This window comes from Gastrolobium bilobum, unplaced genomic scaffold, assembly GCF_033153095.1.
Source record: "Gastrolobium bilobum isolate Gb01-03AN ecotype WA unplaced genomic scaffold, APGP_CSIRO_Gbil_v1 utg357890, whole genome shotgun sequence".
Taxonomy (NCBI): Eukaryota; Viridiplantae; Streptophyta; class Magnoliopsida; order Fabales; family Fabaceae; genus Gastrolobium; species Gastrolobium bilobum.
This window is the reverse complement of record NW_026897003.1, coordinates 1-23556: the sequence shown is the minus strand read 5'-3', so window position 1 is coordinate 23556 and position 23556 is coordinate 1. Positions and strand designations below refer to the sequence as shown.

General features: G+C 34.2%; 3 protein-coding genes across 5 annotated transcripts; 1 reads left to right on the top strand and 2 right to left on the bottom strand.

Moving 5' to 3' along the window:
- Nucleotides 1-2706: 2706 nt before the first annotated feature.
- LOC133303299 (homeobox protein knotted-1-like 4) lies at nt 2707-8243 on the bottom strand. Of its 3 annotated transcripts, XM_061503187.1 has the most exons (7): nt 7899-8243; nt 7474-7838; nt 5921-6041; nt 4802-4995; nt 4574-4705; nt 3307-3443; nt 2707-3214 (listed from the first exon to the last, which is right to left on the bottom strand). In XM_061503187.1, the coding sequence occupies exons 1-7, from the start codon at nt 7963-7965 to the stop codon at nt 3178-3180; spliced, it is 1053 nt and encodes a 350-aa protein (XP_061359171.1). In that variant the 5' UTR covers nt 7966-8243; the 3' UTR covers nt 2707-3177. The 3 variants fall into 3 exon arrangements, with proteins under 3 accessions (XP_061359171.1, XP_061359170.1, XP_061359169.1); XM_061503186.1 differs by having other exon boundaries at nt 2709-3214; nt 7474-8242; XM_061503185.1 differs by having other exon boundaries at nt 2710-3217; nt 7474-8242.
- A 7729-nt stretch (nt 8244-15972) lies between these two features.
- Nucleotides 15973-18421, top strand: LOC133303301 (peptidyl-prolyl cis-trans isomerase CYP28, chloroplastic). The gene is made up of 2 exons (XM_061503190.1): nt 15973-16753; nt 17897-18421. Exons 1-2 carry the CDS (start codon nt 16069-16071, stop codon nt 18103-18105), a joined length of 894 nt encoding a protein of 297 aa, XP_061359174.1. The 5' UTR covers nt 15973-16068; the 3' UTR covers nt 18106-18421.
- A 3683-nt stretch (nt 18422-22104) lies between these two features.
- Nucleotides 22105-23523, bottom strand: LOC133303300 (uncharacterized). The gene is made up of 2 exons (XM_061503188.1): nt 22625-23523; nt 22105-22180 (listed from the first exon to the last, which is right to left on the bottom strand). The coding sequence occupies exons 1-2, from the start codon at nt 23521-23523 to the stop codon at nt 22105-22107; spliced, it is 975 nt and encodes a 324-aa protein (XP_061359172.1).
- Nucleotides 23524-23556: the final 33 nt, after the last annotated feature.

The following is a 23556-nucleotide window of genomic DNA, read 5'->3' as shown; positions in this document are numbered from 1 at the left end:
AAAATTTCCCCCCTCTTGAGTTTGAGGCCACTTGTCCAACAGTTTAGGATAAGGAGCTCCAGCTATTAATCCTCTTTGGTTAACTTCTTTAGGTCTAAATGGATATTTATTCACTTCTAGTGAACGGACCATTATTGAGGCACTTATATAGTTACATTAGTGCAATAAAATAACCTTTTTGGAAAATGAGTGATTTCCATGTTGATACAATAATATGTTTTAGACCATACAATGATATTTGCAACTTAATGCTAAACATATATGCTGCGATTTTCATTTTTCCCAATATGGGAATCCTTCAGGGATATTTATATAAATATTATCATCAAGTGACCCTATAGTTACAATGTCCATTAAATGCATCTTAAGATGCATCATAGTTTCCATATTGATCAAGTAAAGGATTGTAATAAAATCCATTACGGGAGAATAAGAAACATAATAATTGTTATCGGGACTCTGGGAAAACACTTGTTCTTCCTTAATTGCCTCTTTTTATTCATTCCCGTCAGAATGCTTCTAGCATTCATGAATAGTTTTGGTTATATATCCAGATTATCTCGAGATAGCAAGAGCTATTGAGAAAGCAAATGAGTCGTTGATGACAGTAATAATTTTATCACATTTCCCCTGTATCAATATTGTTTATTACATATGTCTACATCAACTAAATCTTCGTTGTTTCCCATGACATCCAGATTTGGCCGTTCCTTAATCTCAAGACTGTTGTAATTATCAACTGCATTTATTTCACTAAGTTTTATTTTTTCGGGATTAACCTCTTCAGAATGAGTGATGAGTGACTTGTTTTCTTTCTTTCTTTTTTGCAGATTTATGCCTTTAGTCCCTACAGGTCATTCATGCTTTTGGTATTGACTAAACTAAAACATATTTTGTCCCATTGGAATCTCCACTTTAAGTGATGCATTCTCTACAGGAATATGAGAATTATTCACTCCATTCTGATGAGTAAATACATATGGTTTTTGTCTTCTTAAAAGTTTGCAAGTTTATGATATTTCAAACTTCAAGTTCTGTTATACTTGTATGTGGGCCAAAATAATTCATTTTATTTTATTTTTTATTCAAAAAAAATTTCTCAAGATTGACCAAGCTTCTAACTTTCTCTTCCTAATGTCGTGAAATGTCCCTCAATAAATATTTAATTAGTGAATTGTGTAATAAGCAAGTCATCCATTAGGGGCTCGAAGTACTTGATTCTATGAATCTCAAAATCTCAAATAAATGCTCAGTCATCTTTGAGGCCCCATTTTAGGATGCTAAAGAGGAGGTATATGGACATATATAGTACAACAAAAAATGCGCAAATAAGAAACATCAAGTTCACATCAACGTACAAGTTGAAGAAAGGAGTATGCTTAAAGCATCTAGGCTAGTGAACTTCTGGTTCATGGTCTTTTTTAAAAGCAATAACATATACACAAATATTACTTCATCTCTTCCCCTCATATTTCTAGAGTTTAATGATATGATATTTCTATATCGGGACCACTTTCATGTAGGGATGTGCAAAATAACCAAAATAACTGAATTGAATTGTACGTGAACTAAATTACACCTAAAAAAAATTGGATTTTAAAAAGTAATTCATGAACTAAACTGGTTTTTTCAAGTACAAATTGGTGTCATATCATGTTAATTCACAAAATAAAAAGCTCATATTTGTATTGAAGGTTTTGACATATTTTCAAATTCGCATTGTTTTCATGTCAAATGTATTCATGTTTGTGTCAGATCTCAATACAATACGAACATGACCCCCTTATGTGAACTGTCATCCCTAATGAAAGGGCCATATTTACCTTTTCTTTCTTTTTTTTATTTGATATATATATATATATATATATATATATGTTAGATAGGATTAATTTATATCAATGTAAGAATAATAAGTTTTACATCAAATTTTAACCATTGATTTTTGTGTATTTAATGGTTATGATTTATTAGAAACTAATAATTAATTAATGTGTGAAACTCAATAAATCACAACTATTAGATTCACAAAAATTAACGGTTAAAATTTGATATAAAATTTATATTCTTACACCGATATGTGTTGATCCTGTCCCTATATAATATAGGATCAATTTACACCTGAATAAAAATAATAAATCTTACTCCAAATCTTAACCATTGGTGTGAGTTGATCCTATAACTATCCCTGTCCCTATATATATATATTGCTTTTGCAATTTCAACCTAAGATCAAAAGTCTCTCCAAAAATGTTTATCCTATAATCAAATTTTCAATTTTGAAATTCAAACAGTCACTTTTAACTGGTGGTATTGCACACATAAATTTTTATTTTTATTTTTTCAATTTGATATCCTAAGACTTTAACCAATTTTCATATAACTCATAAAACTAGCACTAAAAATTTATTTACACAGGACATCGCATGAAATCAAATGACAGCAGCCAATGACAGAAAAAGAAGGGAAGAGACAGAGAGAGATAAAATTATGAATATTATATAAATTGTATTTTTGTTAGGTCAGTGAGAGAAATTGTTCATGCATAGAACATTAATTTCAAAAGTACCTTGTGGTCTATATATATATATATATATATATATATATATATATATATATATTTCTACGGCTAACTTTAGATGAAGTAATCGCACGTTGAACTCAATGGAAGCTAAACATTAAAAAATTATATACTGGATTGCGCAAGTACAAGAGTTGTATGCTTGCTTTCTAATTCACACATATGACATACCAGCTGTACAAACCCATGTATGTAACAAACAGAACCGATCATGAAATTTGCAGTACATTTTCTTTTCAAAGCAATGCATTACAAATATATATATATGTATCAGCATGCTTTTATAGATACCCATTAAACCCCGAATACATTGTGCCTGCAAAAATATCAGGTATCAAGCAGCAGCCTCATATACAACAATACTAGGTTTTTCTGTAATTGAACAACGTAAATACTATTTCTAAACAGTGATTGGTATCATAAATTCCGCTTTAACATCCATATTCCACTATTTCAGTTTCATGCTTTTCTCTGTAAGCTCTGGTCCCATCAATCTCCACCATTGTCGCATAAAATGAAGAATACTGATATATATATATATATATATATATATATATATATATATATATATTTGGGTCCTGTTTAAAACAGGTGTCCATTCACATGAAGCTCTGGTTACTTGTTTCACCTGCACCACTACTATCCAAAAGTAAAACTATTCATCAATAAAGATATAAAGAATAAGACATGATTTGAAATAAGAAGCAGCTAAGCAACTATTAACCCACCTCTTACGCTTGCTTTTGGAGCCACTAGAGGACGAAGGGTTAGTATGCCAATTCCTTTTTCTTTGATTTATGAACCAGTTATTTATCTGCTTTAATTGCAAACCTGTTTCCTGCACCAACCTAGCCTTGTCTTCTTCCTAAAAGTACATTCACGAGTGCAACTAAAATATCAGCAATTATCGAAGAGACAAATGTCCATCAATATCAACATATGTAGACCCATTCTTAGTTAGGTACATATATTAGGACAATAAACTTATAATACTGTGCTACTCAATGTACGAGTCATAGTTATCTCCTACATTAACGATATACTATATTCATCATTAGTGCTGAAAAAGTATATATTGTAGATAACTTTGAAAATAAAGGTGGTTTACATATGAATTGACACCGGCCTGTATCTATCTCTCTATGTATATGGAGCTTTTGACCCATTTAATATGAAAAAATAAATATTTTTCCAAAAGCCTAAACATTTGTTTTATGCCGGTATGTGCATTCAAGTTGCTCATAGGATGATATGCGATTTACACAAAATTGAGTGCGCACTTGAATACATGTGGTGTTCAGAGCACATTCACTTTTGTACAAGTCACGCATCTTCCCCGTCTTGATTTGATCACGCACACCTCTTATGAATGACTTGCAGCACGTGCCACGTGATAGGCACGTATCCGCTTTTGCACAAATAGCACACCTTCCCTATGTGCGATTTAAGAGGGTATACTCCCATGCGCGTCTCACTTAATTATTTTGACAAAATGTTTGGATTTTGGATCAATGAAGGAAAATATTTCCTTTTTCACATCATTATGGTCAAAAAGGTCTATAAGATCATTTTATATTGGTGTAAGTTATATTTTTCAATCTTTGTCATTAATCCCATATATATTTAACAACTTTATTTCTTTAGTTCTTTGAGCCAGATCAATAGCCAAAAATAAATATAAAATTTCTTTGTTACACCAATGTAAAAATAATCTGCCCCTGTATATAAAGATAATAATAACTTATACTAATGTGAGTCTTCAAAAACTCTACACCCTTTGTTAAACGTTTATTCTGATTGATCTAAGGTTTCTCATCTCCAATAAATTAAAACTGATACATAAAAAAATATATAGGAAATGATCAACTTTATACTAATGTAAGTCTAAAAAACACTTACATCCTTTATTAACCATTAATTCTAATAGCATCTAAGGGTTGTCATCTATGATAAATTAAAATTGTGATACCTCAAAGAATTCATGCCTAAACTTACCGTTGGATAGGGCCATTTAGAATGTGACTGCCACCAAGCTTTTAAAAGAGAGGTAGTGTCCCCCGGAAGCTTCCCCGCTCTTCTCTTTCGTAGAATTTCTTCTCTTATGTCCACAATCTTGTCCTTGTAACCCTAATCAAGAGCAAGAAATTGGGATAAGCATTCTAATTTCAATGATTCACTCATTCATGCATTGCAATATATATATTTTGTAATATTGTTAACTACCTGTTTAAGCTCATGCTTCAACTCCTGCCTCACGCGCTCCATCAAAGATCTTTCACTTTCAGTGGGAACAAGAGGGCCAAAGCTGAGACTATCAGCACCATCCATGCTTCCTTCGTATAAGTTTGCATTGCTCTCAGCCTGGTCTTCTTCATCATCGGACATAGTTGCACCAGTTCCTTCCCCAGGAGATACACCTGTTCATGCATCATATATATAGCTTCATTACATATAACTTTTCCATCTATATTGTGTATGTGCGATTAATCAAGTACTTTTCTATGAGAGGCTGCATACAAGTTATTCATTAGAATCTTAAATTTGTATCCCAATTCATGTCATTGTTTCTTTAGTTTTTACACGTACATACAAATTAAACTACAATAACTGATTCCTGGTCACATATGTTGCTAACACCCTTGTGAGCAATGGAAAGCCGAAGCTCAAAGATCAATGACATGGCTCCTGTATTCTGAAACTATAGATCATGTTCCTCTCCGTCAACACGCTTGCATGCAAGGAAAAAACCTTTCATAAAAGGTTCATTGTACCACCAATATAAAAACCTTAATAGGTTTAGAAATAATGTGCACACTAAAAAATTTATATTATTATTACATCACACTTTTTTCAAATGATAAGATTTAAAAAAACACGTTTTAACATTTTTTTTTTTTTATCGATTTTTAGTGTGCAAATATCATTACTTTAAAATGCAAAGCAACTTTTATTTATTTTGATATGTATAATTATCCTTCCTTACCAAAAGAATATTTTATTTTTTTTCATTTTTATTTACTCCACTTTTTTATTTGTATTTATTCACTCAACTTTTATGCATCCAATAACAAGGGTAAAACATAAGATTTTTGTCTCCATTAGCGAAAGTCCCTCTCTCAAGTTGGATCAAAATTAAATTCTTAAAAATATGGATCAACGGGGTGACATTTTGGAAAGGGGGGGGAAGGCTAGCACCCTGTTGGTTGTGCAGCTTTCCAATTCATACTTTTTTATTTCCGTTCCTTCAATTTTATTTTACTCCTTCCTTGTGAGAGTGATAATTTAAAAGACACAATAACATGGAGGATTCAAACAAAGACTTTTGTTATAGTTGAAACTTACCAGTCAAGCTTTGTAGAGACTGCTCGAGCTCCCAGCAAGCCATAACAGCTTCCATGGCATGAACGCGAACATGTTGTTGCAATTGTTCTTTAAAAGCGCAAAGCAATAGAACATAATGCGTCTACAACAAAGATAAGAGCAAAACTTACAAATTAAGGAGCTTCATATATAAATAAGGACATTTTTCTTAAAAAGTAAACTCGAGACAATATTCGAAAGTAATAAGGAGAAAACTAGAACAGTCAGAAGAAGATAAACGAAATTGATTATATATGGTGCAAAATGTCAATAAATGATTAATTTTCCTGTAATTCAGTAATAAGGTAAACTTGAATAAGTGACTTAGTAATAAGCTAGATCATGATGTCTAAGTCAATGCAAGAACAAGCATTAATAGAAAAGGAAAGATAGTAACACACTTTTAACACTCTTTTATATGCTCTCATTAGATAACCTGAACTCACTTTTTATTAAGTAATATTTATATAAAATTCATGTAATTATAAAGAGTGTGCTAAAGAATATATTTTTATTATTTCTCTTTTTTAGTAAAATTTTAAAAATTATTCAATATTAAAAATTTTATCATCTTTGCCTCTCCCCGATCATTGTCTGAAGTTAGTAACAAGTTTCAACGAACGTTGAAAATGAATCAAATTAGATTGATTTGTGCATTAACAAGAAGATTCCCAAACTGCCACCGACTTCAGGACAAGTTGTACATATCGAATTAGTATAGAATGAACAAGGTCCCATTATTGCTTCATTATTGTACTTGGGAAAACAAGTAACGTAAACGAGGGAGAAAGGGTCGAGAGAACTTCGAGTTGGTATCTAAGAACATATTCGACAAGAACTCAAAAACTAAACCACAAAATTAAGTTTCAGCCAAAAAGAAAAGAAAAAAACGAAGTGAACCATCGAACAAGTGGGGAAGGTTATGACAACATGAAGATTCTAGAAGAAAAGCACTCTTAAATTAAAGGGAACACCTCAACACCATCAAGTACCATCAAGTGGCGCTACACCAGGACAAATCAGATTCACTGACTCGCTGGTCCTACTACAGTCCATCATTAAAAATTGTTACTTTTCCTTCGTGAATTCTGCACCTAGCACCTACAATCATCTAACTGATCCACCCTAATTGATAGCGCCCCTCCTTTTATTTTTATTTTTATTTTTATTTTTATTTTAAACAACAAACTTCAAAAAATCAAAAACGGAAGGTCTAAACTTAGCATAACAAGGGGCCAAAAAATTATTCAAAAAAATAAAAAGATAAAAGATCTTACGTTTGCGATTTAACAAACGCTAGAATTAACGACATTTGTCAAAGCATAACAAATTCCCAGAGGAAAAAGAAGCTCAATAGTTAATACTACACACCAAGAACACAAAAAAAAAAAAAAAAAAAAAAAACTAGACAAGAAACGAAGACAACCTTAAATCAAATCATTCAATTAACGTAGTGGGACAACACACATGAATAATAGGATTAATGATAAAAGGTAGAAAAATAATAGGTTTTGAGATAAGGTAAAAAGACAAACCATGAATTGATCAAGTTCCTTCTCATCAACAACTCCATTTCCAAGGCCAGAGTACTTGTCAACCACGCGCTGCGATTGTTGAAGCTGAGCATCGATCCGAGGAAGCTGGTCAACGGGAGTGGCAATCCTCAAACACGAAACGTGAGCCGATAACAGTTGATCGTAAAGAGGGTGTCCCAAAATGTCTGCTTTGTATTCTGCCAAATCCTCCGATTCGCAATTACTCTCCGTCCGGTTCCGATCCATGCTTTTCTCTGACCCCATCATGCCCCGAACGTCGTCGTTTTGCACTGTTGAGTCCGGTTGCAAGTGGAGGAAATTCTGTTGCCGAAGGGTCGCCGCGTTGTTGAGCCACGTCGGAGCTGCTCCTCCGCCGCCTCCGCCGGCAGAGAGAGGTAGAAGCCTCTGCATGTCTCTTCCCTGACTTAACTGTTGCTCGTCCGTGAATTGCTGAAAAGTGATTTCGTGGGGTAGATGGTCCTGAAAAGCCATTTTTGCATAAGCACTTTTTTTTTTTTTTTTTTTTTGTTTAAAAAAAAAAATTCTTGTTCTTCCCACTGCCACTACATTTGAATGGATTTCATGAGACTGGGATGGAAAAGCAGAACAAAAAAGCTGAAAGTTGAGAACTTGAAGTGGGAAAAATCACGGTGAGGAGAGGGGGGAGTGAAAGGTAGGGGCGGTGAAAGGAAGGAAGGAAGAAGAGGTTTGGAAAAGCACTTTTTTAAGGGGGGAGACTTTTTGAAGGGAAGACACGAAGATCGAAGGAGAGAAAACAAATCAAGGGTGGGATTGATGATAACGTGGAGGGATTTGTGGTACCACCTTATTGGAGATTTTCTTGTAATAAGACAAGGATTGATCAATGATGTTGGGGGCAGCTAATGACATTATTATTTGTTTAATGACCCTTAATAAAATAATACTATTTGCATTTTTAACTAATGTTTTGTGTCATTATTATACTTTCTTGTTTAAATCTTTTAGGATATGGTTCCGGAAGAGTACACAGTTTGCCGACGTGTTGTTTTCATTTTTTTCTTTAGCGATGGGGAAAGATATTTAAAAAAAATAAAAAAATTGTTTCACTGTTTGAACTAATTGAAAGATGAGGACGACTTTTTCTTTGAGATGAATCAGTCCTATTCCCCCTTACCTTTCTTTTTCATACAGCATAAAAAAACAGGAATGGTTCACTTAGGAAGTGCTAGGTCACATTTAGAGTATAAAATAGGGTGGCAATAGGTGATGGTAGGGATTGGCACAAGATTAGTAACAAAAATTTGATGGACACTTTTTGTGTTTCTTGTGATAGATTTATTGGAAGTGACAAGTTACTTTTTCAGTTACCTTGTTCATCTAGATTTCTCTTTAATCGTAAGATAGTTCAAAACTGTTAATGCTCTCTCTCTCTCTCTCACTCACTCATATATTCTCAACGGACCCAAAACGACGTATGAGGGGGGAGTGGCAGTGTTGTGGGCTGGCCACTACCCAACCCGAAAGCGACATGAGCACCCATGGTCGACACGTGTCCTAACGAGGTTTCTTGGACCACAACATAGTACTGCAAGATTTAGAAGCGCGAGGCAATTGTGAACGAATCAAGTTGATACACATTTAAAAGACTGAAACATTGGGCACTGAGGGTGTTGGGAGTGTGGGGCTATAACATAACTGTGTTGTGTTGTGTTGTGTTGTGTTGAGCTGAATATGAATATCAGAAGGGGGAAAAGAGAGGTGCCGGCGGCTGAGCATTGCGTGGGTGGACACACATAGAGAGAGAGATGCACGCAGACAGAGACAGAGGTCACGCGCGACTGTTTCGTGGTCCCTTTTAAGTTAAGACAAAAACTTCAAATAAAGGAAGAAGGGTTTGGGATTGTCAATTTGGGATTGTGGTGTTTGGTTGGATTGATCGGTGTGGGCCTTTACCTGAACTTGTGGGATCCACTCAACTTTCACCTTACTCGCACTTCTTGCCTCCCTTATTGCCCATACTGGTAGTCTTGTACTGTATGTTTGTACAATCCCATTTTCTATCGGCCCGCCCATCAAGATAAGGTGGGTTCGGTGTTGGTAAATTATTGGAGTAATTATAGATTTAGGTTAATCTAATGATTTGATTCACATGATCTAATTTAATTAAAAAATTTGGGTTAAGTATGCTTATCATATCCGTTCAAATTAAAACTAATTAATGTACCAAGAAAAAAAAGCTAATTAAACTTAGTTCGAGATAGAAGGATTGACGAGATATTATTGATGAATTTCCTCCTGTTGTAATAGTCGGTGGTGCAATTATAAATACTCTAACAAAGAAATTAAAGTATTAATTATTGCACAAATTAATTATTATTTTAACAGAAAAATATTTCTGTAGATAAGTTATCTGCATTTACTCCCAAAACGATGTTGTTTTGGGATTGAAATATTAAAAAATTATAATTATAAAGACTATAATAATCCTGAAATAAATTAAAATTACAAAAACACCATGATTTTTGCCCCAAAACGACATCGTATTGGGCTTACTGCAGAAAAAATGAACCCTTATTTTAATAATCAACACTACACATTATGGATGTTCATCAACCGATCCAAACTAATTCAAACCGCGGTGACCGAACCTAAAAATCGATAACCGCATAAACCGAAAAACTGAAAAATCGAAAAAAATCGCAAATTTTAATTGGATTGAATCGGTTTTTGGATTGTTAATGAAAATCGAACCAATCCAAACCGATCCAATATATTAATTTCCCTCTACCTACTTGGTCATTTCTCCATTCATAGCTCAAAAATTTCTAAACCCAAGATCCATTAACCCATCAACTAAACCCAAGAAAAAATCTAGTCACATCTCATTAATAAGATTTTATCTGTGTAGAGTTTCATATCTCATTACCTAAAAAAAATATTATCGTTTACTGATGCTTTTGTATTTCAAAAAAATTACAAAGTCAATATATACAAAAGATGTTATTTGCACAATAATTATGAAACAAATTTTAGGATTTTCAAAAAATCGAAAACCGATCCAATCCAAACCGAAAAAATTGGATTGGATCGGATCGGATTTGAAAAAAAATCCAAACCGAATGGATCGCACATGATCAAACCGAAGGGATTAGATCAAATGATTTTTGCTTTTAAAACCGATCCAATCCAGACCGCAAACACCCCTACTACACATATAAGATAAAATTATTTCTACATCTACTTTACGTATAGCAATGACAGGTGTATGGTTATGATTTCTCATATTTAATGTTTTCATTTTTTGTATGGTTATGATTACTCACATTTAATGCTTTCACGTATATATACGACAAGTATTTCACTGCTGCACGTACAGAAGCTGCAAAAATATAAACCCCCACATATAATATAGTTAATTAAATTAATATGTTACACTGCATTACATTACCCTACTCTACTTATAATTAATATGTTACACTACTCTACACCAATGATGGAAGTAGGAATTGATATGACAGGCAAAATTTTTTGTTGTTTAATCAATCTTTAATTTAGCTATGGTTTTGCAAATGTGTCATTCACAGATGTTTTTCATTTACTTTATTTTTAATATGAACGGTCTCATGAAATTACACTTCCTACTATATATATATATATATATATATATATATATATATATATATATATATATATGGTAAAATACACATCCTATTATATACTTGCAAACAAATGTTACTTCTATTTCAAAGATTTAAAGAGTTGTAAATTTATATTTTTCCCAAAAAAATATCTTTAGACAGGTTTGTAAAACGTCAAAAAGTAAGAGTAGGCTAAAAGTGTGTAAAAAGCCAACGCAATAGACCGGAAGTGATAAAAATATCAAGAATACTAGAGATGAAAGTCAGTGGACAAACAACAACGATCTTGAAAATAATGGAGTAAAAATATGCATTTTTCCGCATGCCTTCCTTTTCCTTTGTTTTTGTCTTATTTATTTTCACTGATTGAATGCTATTATGTAAACGTAACAAATAATACTTACCTATATCTCAATCTCGTTAACCTCACGTTGTAGATAAGATACACAGCCACTTCCACCTTTTCTGCTATCTCAAATAAGTCTTGTTCTTTCTTAACAGGTGTAAACCAACAACTTGAGAAAAGTGGTGTGAAGCATACCAAAGATGACATCATCAGAGACTTGTTCGTGGTGGAGAACCAAATTCGAGAATCTTAATCTTGCTGATTGAAAGCTTCGAACATGATAATGATTCAGCTGATAATACCTTTGGTCAGATGCACTTGTCGATTGAAAGCTTCAAACCTAATGATTCAGTTTATGAAATCTTGGGTCTGATGCTCTTGTCATTTTGTAAGAAACATTAATCCACTCAAGTTAACTCAAACATGGTCACAAGGCGAGGGAGGACTAAAGCTCTTGCATGTCATATGTTAGTTATGATTACATGATTTTTTGCTGTATTCTGTATCTGACCTTTCATGTACGAAGAGAATTTATGGGTGGAGACTATTCCATAAATCCTGAGTTTACTGAGATGATTAATCTCACCCTATTTGGGAACATGTTTCAGGTACTCCAGATGCTCCAGGAGAGCTCTCGCATGGCAAGAGACTCGTATAAGGTGGTCAGGTGGCCAACTGAGTAGATGTTAATTTAAGATGTTTTCGGATGACTGTATAAATATTTGGTAGCATGACGCATATGTTAGAAATTTATTTTATGGGCAATATTAATTAATTAGTTTTGTATTTAAAATTAATCGAGTTAATGGATATTTCAATATTATTATTGTAACTAGCTCATTGTGATCACATTGAATTGGGCTTCTGGCATCTGTTGTTATTGGGCCTAGTTGGGCAGCAGTGTAGGCTTTAGTGTGACCCTGGTTTTCCATGATGGGTGGATCCAGTGGACACAGACTCTTTTCTAGGTTATTAGCTAGGTCCCATCTCTAGCCTATAAATATTGGAGTTAAGCTCCATAAGCCATCATGCTCCCATCGCTGAGGCTGCCTTTATCGAAATAGGTGATAGAGAGGAAGATCTGGCATGTAGTCCTTTCAATCTTTCGACTTTGTGACGATCCAATAAGGTACACACAATCCCAACTTTGATTTCATATTGTTTAAGTATTTTATAATCATATACATGATCCAGGGTAAAATATTTCTATCAAATGCAATAATTTTTAGAAACACATATTGGAAAAGTGTTTCATGTTGTTTGAGCATGTTTGGTTCACGAGATATTATTGTTGTTTAATAATTATTATATGTTAATTATCTGCCCAAAGGGAATTTTTAATATATAATAATAAATTACATGAAGATAAATATTATTGATGGGAATATCTAATTGAAAATTATTTATCTGTCCAAAGGGGATAAATTTCTTGAAAATCACATATGATGCATTTATGTTCGAATTAAGGAGATATATAATTTATAAAATTTATCTGCCCAAAGGGGATAAATTTTAGACAATTGTATATAATTTTCTCCGTTGTTAAATCTTCATGTGATGAAAAATAATTATATATTATATACTCTGCCCAAAGGGGAGTCTATGATATTTAATTATTTTTGTTATTGCTCATGATTAATTTATTACATTATGTGTATAACTTTTGGTGATAAAGATTAACTTGTGTTAAATTCTATCAATTATGAATTTTATTTTATTTTTGGGTATATTTTGGTGCAAAATGTATTGAAAAATTAGCTCTCATTTGATATTATTGTATAATTTTGTACTCTCAACCTGTGTTGCATGCTGTAATATTTTGTTTATTGGATTGTATGCTTCCGCTTGAACTATTTACATACAAAAAAATTATTGAGGAGTGCTTCTAGTTATTTCATGCAATTTCCTGCCCAAAGGGGGTTATTGTGTGTTTTAATTGGAAGCTTAACTGTAATAAAATTATTGGAGGTGCATTGGTCTAGGTGATCTATCTGCCCAAAGGGGACAGATCTCTGAAGCCAGTGTATGCTCATTAATTGATTCATCTACATGAAAGTAAGTGGGAGTAAATATATTTTCTTAGTACTTTATGTAGATGACATTTTATTTGCTAGTAATATGTTGATTTATTGAATAAGACAATAGCCTTTTATCTAAAAGTTTTGAAAAGAAAGACCTTAGAGTAGCTTCTTTTGTATATAGAACACGAGTTCTTTAGAATCTTTTGATTCCCTTAATTAGTGGGAGTAATACTCAATGCTTGCTTTTGAATATTTTAGATTTTTTTTTTATTCCTTTGGTTAGTGGGAGTCATATTTAGTTTGTTTCTTTTCTATGCAAACTGATAATTATTTTGTGATATTTGTTTGAATTTACGTAATTGATGATGATCATCATTATTATTATTTCTCCTGTCGACTAAGAAATATATGTATGGAATAATATCTTTAAGCATGTTGTGAGCTTAAAGGTGATTGGATGTCACAAATTTTGAGATCTCATGTTGTACTGTGACATACTGGCTTATTTAAGCAAAACAATTTCATGTTGTTTAGAAATTGCAGTGATGCGATTTTATATTGTTGAGAAATCGTATCAAGAAGTGCAATTTCATGTTGTTTAGAAATTGTGGTAATGCAATTTCATGTTGTTCAGAAGTTGCATTACAGAGTGTAATTTCATGTTGCTTGGAAATTGCACTAATGTAATTTCATGTTGTTGAGAAATTACATTGAGGACCGATAAGAATTAGTGTGTCACATTGTTGATCACATTTTGGCACTAATTCTTACTACACTACTAGGCCTTGATTCATGAAGATATAATACTCATTGTATGTGAGTATGGAAGGTCATATGCTATGATATTTTCGGTATATTGATCGCCATATTCCTATGAGGAGATTATGTTGGATTGAATTGTGTTGAGATGCTGAAATTGGAATATTGTTTTTCAAAATTGTGGCCACGTAAAATTATTTTTTAGTTATTAACCCGATAGAGTCGTTTTCGAAATAAAATGATTTTCAAAATAATGTTAAATTAATTAATATAGCCCAAGTGGGAGAATGTTAGAAATTTATTTTATGGGCAATATTAATTAATTAGTTTTGTATTTAAAATTAATCGAGTTAATGGATATTTCAATATTATTATTGTAACTAGCTCATTGTGATCACATTGAATTGGGCTTCTGGCATCTGTTGTTATTGGGCCTAGTTGGGCAGCAGTGTAGGCTTTAGTGTGACCCTGGTTTTCCATGATGGGTGGATCCAGTGGACACAGACTCTTTTCTAGGTTATTAGCTAGGTCCCCTCTCTAGCCTATAAATATTGGAGTTAAGCTCCATAAGCCATCATGCTCCCATCGCTGAGGCTGCCTTTATCGAAATAGGTGATAGAGAGGAAGATCTGGCATGTAGTCCTTTCAATCTTTCGACTTTGTGACGATCCAATAAGGTACACACAATCCCAACTTTGATTTCATATTGTTTAAGTATTTTATAATCATATACATGATCCAGGGTAAAATATTTCTATCAGCATAATCATGCATATGTATAGTTTGTATATGTTTTGTAACATCCCATGTGCACCCGGCATATGCGATAAAACTTATCACATATGTTTTGTAACACCCCGAAAAAGTTCACATGCCTTTATGATTTATTTCAGAATCACCTATGTCTCTGTCTTTTTTTCTTATCACATATGCTCATGTAATTTGTAGAAAATAAAAAATCATATGGACATATGTAATAAAAAAATATATTCTTTTACAAACTACAGAGGCATATGCGATAAAAAAATCATATGAACATAACTGATTCTGAAATAAATTATAGAACCATTGGTGAATTTTTTCCTAAAATATAAATATGATTATTTTTTCTAACTGCTTATATCAAAACAATACCATTATATTAGATTATATATATTTTTTAATTTTCAATATAAAATATAATTTTATATTTATTTATTCAATTTTAACGATTTAACTGATAACTCTGTGACTCGCTACTTTAACCGAGTCAATAATCGATTCAAGTTATAAGATAACTTCCAACATGCAGTTGAAAACATGATTTTTCACCCTTCTTGTTGCACTTCTATTCAAAAGAATTTTATTTCTTTTACTTCTATACTTACGATTTTTTTTCTACTTTATTTATTTTTTGAAGTAAATAACACCGTGAAATACATGATTTAAATTAGGGGAATATTACTCTCTTGTCACATGAGAATAGTTCTCTTATGCTATAGAGAGAATCCAAGTGAGGTTACCACTAAGAAGTAAAAAGAAAAAGAAAAAAAGAGAGAGGGGATGCAATTTTTGAAGTGAGAGAACATGAAATAACTTATCTCATGTAAAATGAGAGTAGTATTTTCCTTTAAATTAATGTAAATTCCTTAACAAAACAAAAAAATCATATCAATGCAAAATCATTTACATTGTCATGAAAACTAATTAGAAAAATAAAATAAAAATAAAGGCAATATTTGTTGGCAATTTCTGAAGTGGTAGCAGGTTGCATTATCTTTTATGTAATCCAAGGTGGACCCCACTCTCAGTTCAGCAAGTTCTCCGCTGCACGAGCAAAGCGAAGAATGAACACGGTCACGACGGCTTCATGGCATACTCTCTAACACCACCACCAACCCCTCCTCCTCCCTCTCTCCGCCTCCCCCGCCGCTCCCTCCTCCTCCTCTCCACCACGACAACCACCCTCTCCCTCCCTCCCTTCCCTTCCCTCTCCTCCGCCTCCACCACGACACCACCACCACCACCCAACACCACCATCACGGACCGCGTATTCATGGACTTCAGCCTCTGCCCCAACTACTTCCTCCCCAACCGTACCCTCGGCGACAACGTGGCCACCCTCTGTACGGACTCCACCCCTTTGGGCCGTGTGGTTTTGGGCCTGTACGGAAACCTGGTCCCACTCACCGTCTCCAACTTCAAGTCCCTGTGCGTTGGTTCAAACTCCAACGCCTCTTCCTACAAGAACACACTCGTCCACAAGATTTTTCCCGGCCGTTATTTCCTCGCCGGCCGCCAGGGCCGCCCCGACAAGGGCGAGGTCCGGCCGCCGCATGACTTGGCGCGCAACACCGAAACGGTGGACCCCAGGGCCTTTTCCCTCTCCCATTCCAGACCCGGCGTCGTTTCGCTCTCGCTATCCGAAAACGACGACGACGATCAAATAAAGCTTGACCCCAGTTATCGAAACGTTGAGTTTTTTATTACCACTGGACCTGGCCCTTGCCCCCAGCTCGATAATAAGAACATTGTCTTTGGAACCGTGCTTGAAGGTAACTCTTTTTCTGTGTTCATGTCTTTCACTGTTCTCGTTATTGAGTTACTGGGCTTCCTTAGAATGTTATTTTGTTATGAGATTTCGGAATCAACATTCTTTTAAGGTAACAGAAAATTGAAAAGAATAGAACTTCCTTGAAGGGAATTGGGAATTTGGCACAATATTGGTGTTGTCATCATTAGAGGTTAACGAGCCTAGCTTCGTCTTAAAAGGCGAAGCCTGTATTTAAATGTTAAATGTGTGAGGCAAAGAAGCCTGTTACTTGTTATAAATTATTGACATGTGGCCTGACTTATTTACAAAAAAATAAAAGTCTGGTTCAGCCTGTTTAAAAAAAAATTAGACAACAAAAATTTATCTAAACAGAATATACAATCAACAACACTAGTAACTCTATAAATATTCATAAATTCAATGTATATCCAATCAGCATAATATAGAACAAAGTCATTCAAAAACTCTGTTTAACCAATAAAATGGGGTGTGAAATGGATTGAGGAGAAAGAGAAGGCTAGTACAAGTAGTATAAAAAATATAAAAATAAAAATAAAAATAATATGCTAGGCCAGCCTGTGAGGCCGAGCTTTTGAATTGGAGCCTATGGCCTTTTTAATAAACGAGCTTTTATTCAGGTTCAGGCCTGGTGCCAACAACCAATTTTAGACATATAAGCTCAGGTCTTCACGAGCCGAGCCAAAGGCCCCTGGTTTGTTTAGCACCCTAGTCATCATGTTGGAAATTTGAAGTGTGAGGGATAAATAATGAGTCCTACGTTAGGAATGAAGTAATGAACTATGGAAGAATCACACAAGTGGAAAAATCCATATAAATAAGCTTAATGTTTAGATTGGTGTGGAGTTCTTTTATTGTAGTTTGAGTTTCCTACTTTGTCCTGATGTGATTTGGAGTTCACATGTTCATTCATATATTGTAACTAAACCTGGTGAGAACGGTTATTGAATAATTATACCACTATTTTATGCATAAAACATGTTGTGTATCAACCTGTTGACATAATGACACGAGAGTTGTTAAAATATTGAAACATTTGATCCTTTTGGGGACTGATTATATGAATCGTAATTATAATCTTTATTAACAAAGGCAGTGCTCAGCTCCTAGTTGAATCTAATTGCAGGGTTGGATGTCGTCACAGCCATAGCTTCCATTCCCACATACCAACCATCTGAACGAATTCGCCAATTTAATGACTTGGCTGAATTTTTTGGAGATGAAAGGGCCCAGAATGCTCGTGGCATATGGAACAGGCCTCTTACAACTGTCTATATAAGTGACTGTGGGGAGCTAAAAGTTGCAAAGCCTTCCCTTATGCCTTCTCTGCCATAATTTCTTTCCCTGTATATATTATATTATCCCAGAGGACTGGTGTATGTAAAATCATACTCACAAATTCTTTGAAAGGAAAGGATGATGCATAAAACCTGAAGTGAACATAATGAATGACTTGAATGTTGAAACTCGAAATCTTTAGTTTAGTTCATTCATTACAAAGCTAGGACATTATAAATACAGGCAGTGAACTGAAACATTGGTATGGTATGGCAGAGTCACTTGTAAGTCAGTTATACAAACTGAATTCTTATTGTGAACATATCTGTTTCTTTCTGCTTCAGATGCCCACAAAGATTTTAGACATTTCCAGAAATGTCAAGGAGGATTTGTCTTCTTTTAAAGATAATCTCACTCAGCTTAGTTAAACTATCATGGGATTCATGGCGTCAAGCATAGTTTCCTACAATTTCATATTGTTTCAATTTCATTGTCCTTAAGGAGTATTGTTACATGAATACATAAACTTCCAAGAGAAAAGAAAAAGAATACAGATGTTGGGGATGCTTCTGTTTTGTATCTTCCGACTTCTAATTCTAACTCTTCTGGAAGAAACTCATCATCTATGATTGTATGAGCGATCCTTGTTTATATTTCCATGGTTTGTTACCTCGGTGAAGGAAGAAGATTTTGAAGCCTTTGTGGAGAGGGAGCAATCACTCCATGACCGTCTCTTGGTGAAGCCTATCATTTGCTGCTGGAAAGCACAAGAGCAACCGTGCTTTAAATTGTGCAGCTCACAGCTGCAATTTTTGTGGTATGGTCTCCGCTCTATCTCCATGCTATGCACAGATATGCTTGCATCAAAGACACATCGAAGCAGCACTTGAGCTGCTCCAATGGTCATTCTCTTCTCCCTCTTTGGTAGTTTCTTACAAAGGGTTTGTCAATGAGTGTAGATGCGTCCAAAGTGAGGGACAGTGTATGAGTTGGTGCTTATTTGAATGCTATTCAATACTTTGTATGGTTCTGTTCCTGAGTGCTTTTATAGACATGGGGACAGAGAGAGCAACAAACGAGAGAAAAATAGTGTTATTCTCCACTGAAAAACCCGAGGAAATTTGGCTTTAGAGAAATCTTAGACAAAGCAGTGAGGGGACTGAGGTTGTCTAACGATTCTGCCAAGGTAGCGGTTGTGGTTGATGTTGACGAACTCGGTCGGCAAGTGCACCGGTCGTACAAGTAATAAAGTGATAAAATAGAGTTGTCGATCCCACGAGGACTGATGACCAAGCAATAATCTATTTATTTAATTAAAGTTGGATCGATCATTAAAGGTTTTCTTGAGAATATTGTGATTAAAGTAAAAAACAGAATTTATAAACCTATTTTTTTGGTTTTTAATATTTTAGAAATTTAATTCAGAATTAATTAAAGCTAAAATAAATTGATTTAAGTTTTCAATAAAAAGGCGTAGTTAGGATTCAACTTCCCCAATGGTTTCTTAACGAGTTTGCTTACTCTTACGATTACATTCAAGATTAAATTATTAACAGCTCTTTCTATAACTAACTAAATCCCAATCCCTTGGTAATTTAATTCTTTATTCTAATCCAAAGCCTAATCCCTTAGTACTTTTTCATAAAACAAGCATTAACGCAAGAACTCACAGTTATAAAATTCACAAGTCTATCTCTAGATCATGTAAATTCCAGCAATCAACCAATCAGAATCACATACCAACATCCCTATTGTCATATATGACTCATGTGTTTATTTACGAGTGATCAAGTCATAAATAAAACTAAGCATAAATATCAGATTGATTGCATAATTTAGAAACAAGAATGTAATTCATAAGAATAAACAAACATCAACTAAGAACCCATTGGTTCTGTATCTTCCTAACTACTGAAAGTAAATTAGCTAGACATAATTATAAATGCAGAATAAAAATCTACTGTAAAAGAAACTGAGTTCATGGTAAACTTGTCTAAAAGTGATGATCAATGGTGCAGAGTTGACTCCTTCCTTCTCCTCTGCCACGATCCAGTGCTACGCTTATGCTCCTTCCTTCGATTCGTCTCAAGTGCCTTCTTTCTCCGCGTTCCAGAATGATTTTTACGGCTTCCTTCGCGTTGTATTTAAAGGGAAAATATGGGCTTTAATTTGCTGATCCGCTCGCTCCATCGGTCGCCTATGCTAAGACCTTAGCGAGCTGCTGGCCATTTTGCTCGCTCTAGCTAGCAACTTTGCTAGCTGCTCGCCCACTTGCTAGCTCTAGCTAGCAACTTTGCTAGCTACTCGCCTACTTGCTAGCTCTAGCTAGCAACTTTGCTAGCGTTACAATTTTTATTTTATTTATTATTTCATTTCTGATTTTCCATTGCTCCGCGGATTCGTTGCCTTGTTTTGTTACTTTGTTATTCCAGTATTCCAGTCTCAACAACCTGAAACAACAACAAATATTTAGAATTTGTTTATTTGTTGACAATTCATTCTGTTTTACTATTTTATTGTTTTAACACTATATTTTTAACTATTTTAGTCATTATTTGAACTCTTTTTAGCCATAAAACATAGTGTCTTAGACACTTATCAAAACATTCCCAGATTTACTCATTGTTGTCCTCAGCAATGAATTGAATTAAAAACATGGAATAATGTAAGCATGCTTAATATAAAACTAGGCAATACATCAATTTATGAATGATCAGACTTAGACAAAAAATAATAGGATTTTTAAGAACAGACAATTAACTAAGCAGACTTGAAAGTAAGTAAGTTATAAAATCGAAGTATGAGTTCAGTCAATCAAGCATAAACATTGAGTTTTAACACATCCCTCACTAGATATATCAAGTCACTCCTCACTCATCTGTCTAAGGGTAACTGTTTCACTCAATTTTTCACTGTTTCAATATTTTCATAAGCTTGATAATATTCTCACTTTCCATAATTAATTCACATGCACAAAGATCAAGAGGTCTTTATTCAGGTTGTAATGGGGTTGGGCTGAAGGTAAGATAAATAAGGAAAAATTAGCTAAAATAATTAAATACATAAAGATCATGGTAAAGTGTAAACACTCAAAAAATAATCCTTTTTCTCCTTTCCTTCCTCCTTTTTCTTTTTCAGCACTTTTATTTCTTTTTCTGTATTTTTCTTTTCTTTTTCCAACCTACAATACTTTTCTCCTTTTCATTTTCATTTTTCAACACTTTTATTTGCATAGAAACAATAAATAAGAATTAATTTTTCACCATTTTTCAACCTTTGCTTTTGCTCCCTTCGCCTAACCTCCTTTTTCACCACTTTTGAATTACATGACGAAGTACTCATGTTTACACCCTACCATGAAATTTCTATAATCCAATTTTATTTAAGGTAGACGTGTATGTAGAGTGGCTAATTAAGATGACAGGTATTAAGAACAAAAAAGGCTTAAGCTCAAGGGGCTAAACAAAGGATATCATCATGGTTGGCTTTTTGGCTAACTAGTTAAAACAATAAAATGCCTCAATCATTTCAATCATGCATGCAAATAATTACTTTAAGGAGAAACAAAGCAAGTTCTGGTAATATTTTCAACAGTAAAATGCACACTAAAAAGAGTTTTTCTGTTTAGGCTCAAACCTCACGGTTATATGTGTGCAATTCAGTAATTTATGCTCTTTCTCAATCACTCATACTGTAATTTTATTATTCTTACTGACTGTTAGACTAACTCGATCAATGTTTATTCTTAAAATAAAAAATATATTCTAAGTCATCACATCATAAATTAATTTTTCTGACTAATTCTAACTTAGCATGATTTAGTAATCCACACAGAGAAAAAAAAAATGAAATGAAATGAAGAGGAATAAGGAAGAGAATTTTCCCTGAAAATATTTGCGGCTCTTCTCATCACAGGGATCATAGTTGTACCAACTGCTACTACTGCTACTATATATATGGTGTGGTGCGTCCCCATTCCCAAATTTAGGAATTTGTTGTCCTCAGCAATTAATAAATCAAAAAGAAAGAACTGCACACATCAACTCAAAAATATCATCAGATAAAGTCAGTAGTAGCAATCATGCTCATAACAGAGTGAGAAAATAAAATCTGTACATCACCAGAGTCATCACTAATCAAAATAGATAAACAAAAGAAAAATAAAACTAAAATGGTCCTAAAAAGAAAATAAAATCTGCTGGCATCCTAAAATAAACTAAAATAATTAACTTAAAAGCGATAAATTCTTAGGCTGCCTCCTAAGAGCGCTTGTTTAACGTCATTAGCTTGACGTTACAGCTTCATTAATCATGGCGGCTTGTAGCCGGAATTCAAAGATGATGCCATTCCTTTTATCATAAATATTGCTTTGCCGTAATAGTGCTCTCGTGCATATGGGCTAGAAGGTTTGGCCTCAAGAACTCTATACTTAGTCTTGATGTTTGCCATCTTCACCTCCGGCTTGCAACTCTCATCTGGCTTATGATCTTTATTTTCTTCTTCTTCAGCCTTCTTTTCCTCAATAAAGAAAATTTTCTCTGGCTGAGTTGTAGGTGGTGGAGTCTCTTTTTCAAACATTCTAAGAATAGCCCTTTCTCCTTCCACCCTTAAGATCAATTCACCTTTAGGCACATCAATTAGTGCTCCGGAGGTTGCTAAGAAAGGTCTCCCAAAGATCATGGGAACAGTAGTGTCCTCCTCTATATCCAAGATAACAAAGTCCATCGGGAAGATGAACTTGTCCACCTTAACAAGTATGTCCTCTATTACTCCATATGCTTGCTTGGTGGAGCGGTCAGCTAGTTGCAGAATCATATTGATCGGCTTCACTTCTGTGATTCCCAGCTTTTTCATCATAGATAATGGCATTACGTTGATGCTAGCACCTAAATCACATAAAACTCTCTCTATTGTCATCGAGCCAATCGTGCAAGGGATACTAAAACTCCCTGGATCCTTTAATTTCGGAGGTAAATTCTTCTGTGTGATTGCACCACACTCCTCTGTCAAAATAGTGGATCCTTCTACTGTGAGCTTCCGCTTCTTGGTTAGGATCTCTTTTAGAAACTTAGCATATGATGGCATTTGCTCTAAAGCTTCCGCAAAAGGGATATTGATGTGCAGCTTCTTAAAAATCTCTAAGAACTTAGAGAAGTTTTTCTTCTGTTCGCTCTGCTGTAACCTCTGAGGATAAGGAGCCTTAACATACGGGTTATCCCCCAACGCTTTCATTCTTTCTTCTAAAGAAGGCTTCTTTATTATTTTTTTACGTGGGGTGTCATTTAATGGTCCTCCAATAATTATGACATGATCATCAACTTTTTCTTCAGCAGGATTTTCCTTCTCTGCATCTTTTTCACTACTCGGTGCAGCTATTGGTATTTCCACACTTTCCCTTGTAATGATGGCATTACATTGTTCCTTGGGATTAATAATTGTATTACTAGGAAAGGTTCCTGGAGGCCTCTCAGCCATCTGTTTGGCAAGCTGACCAATCTGAATTTCCAG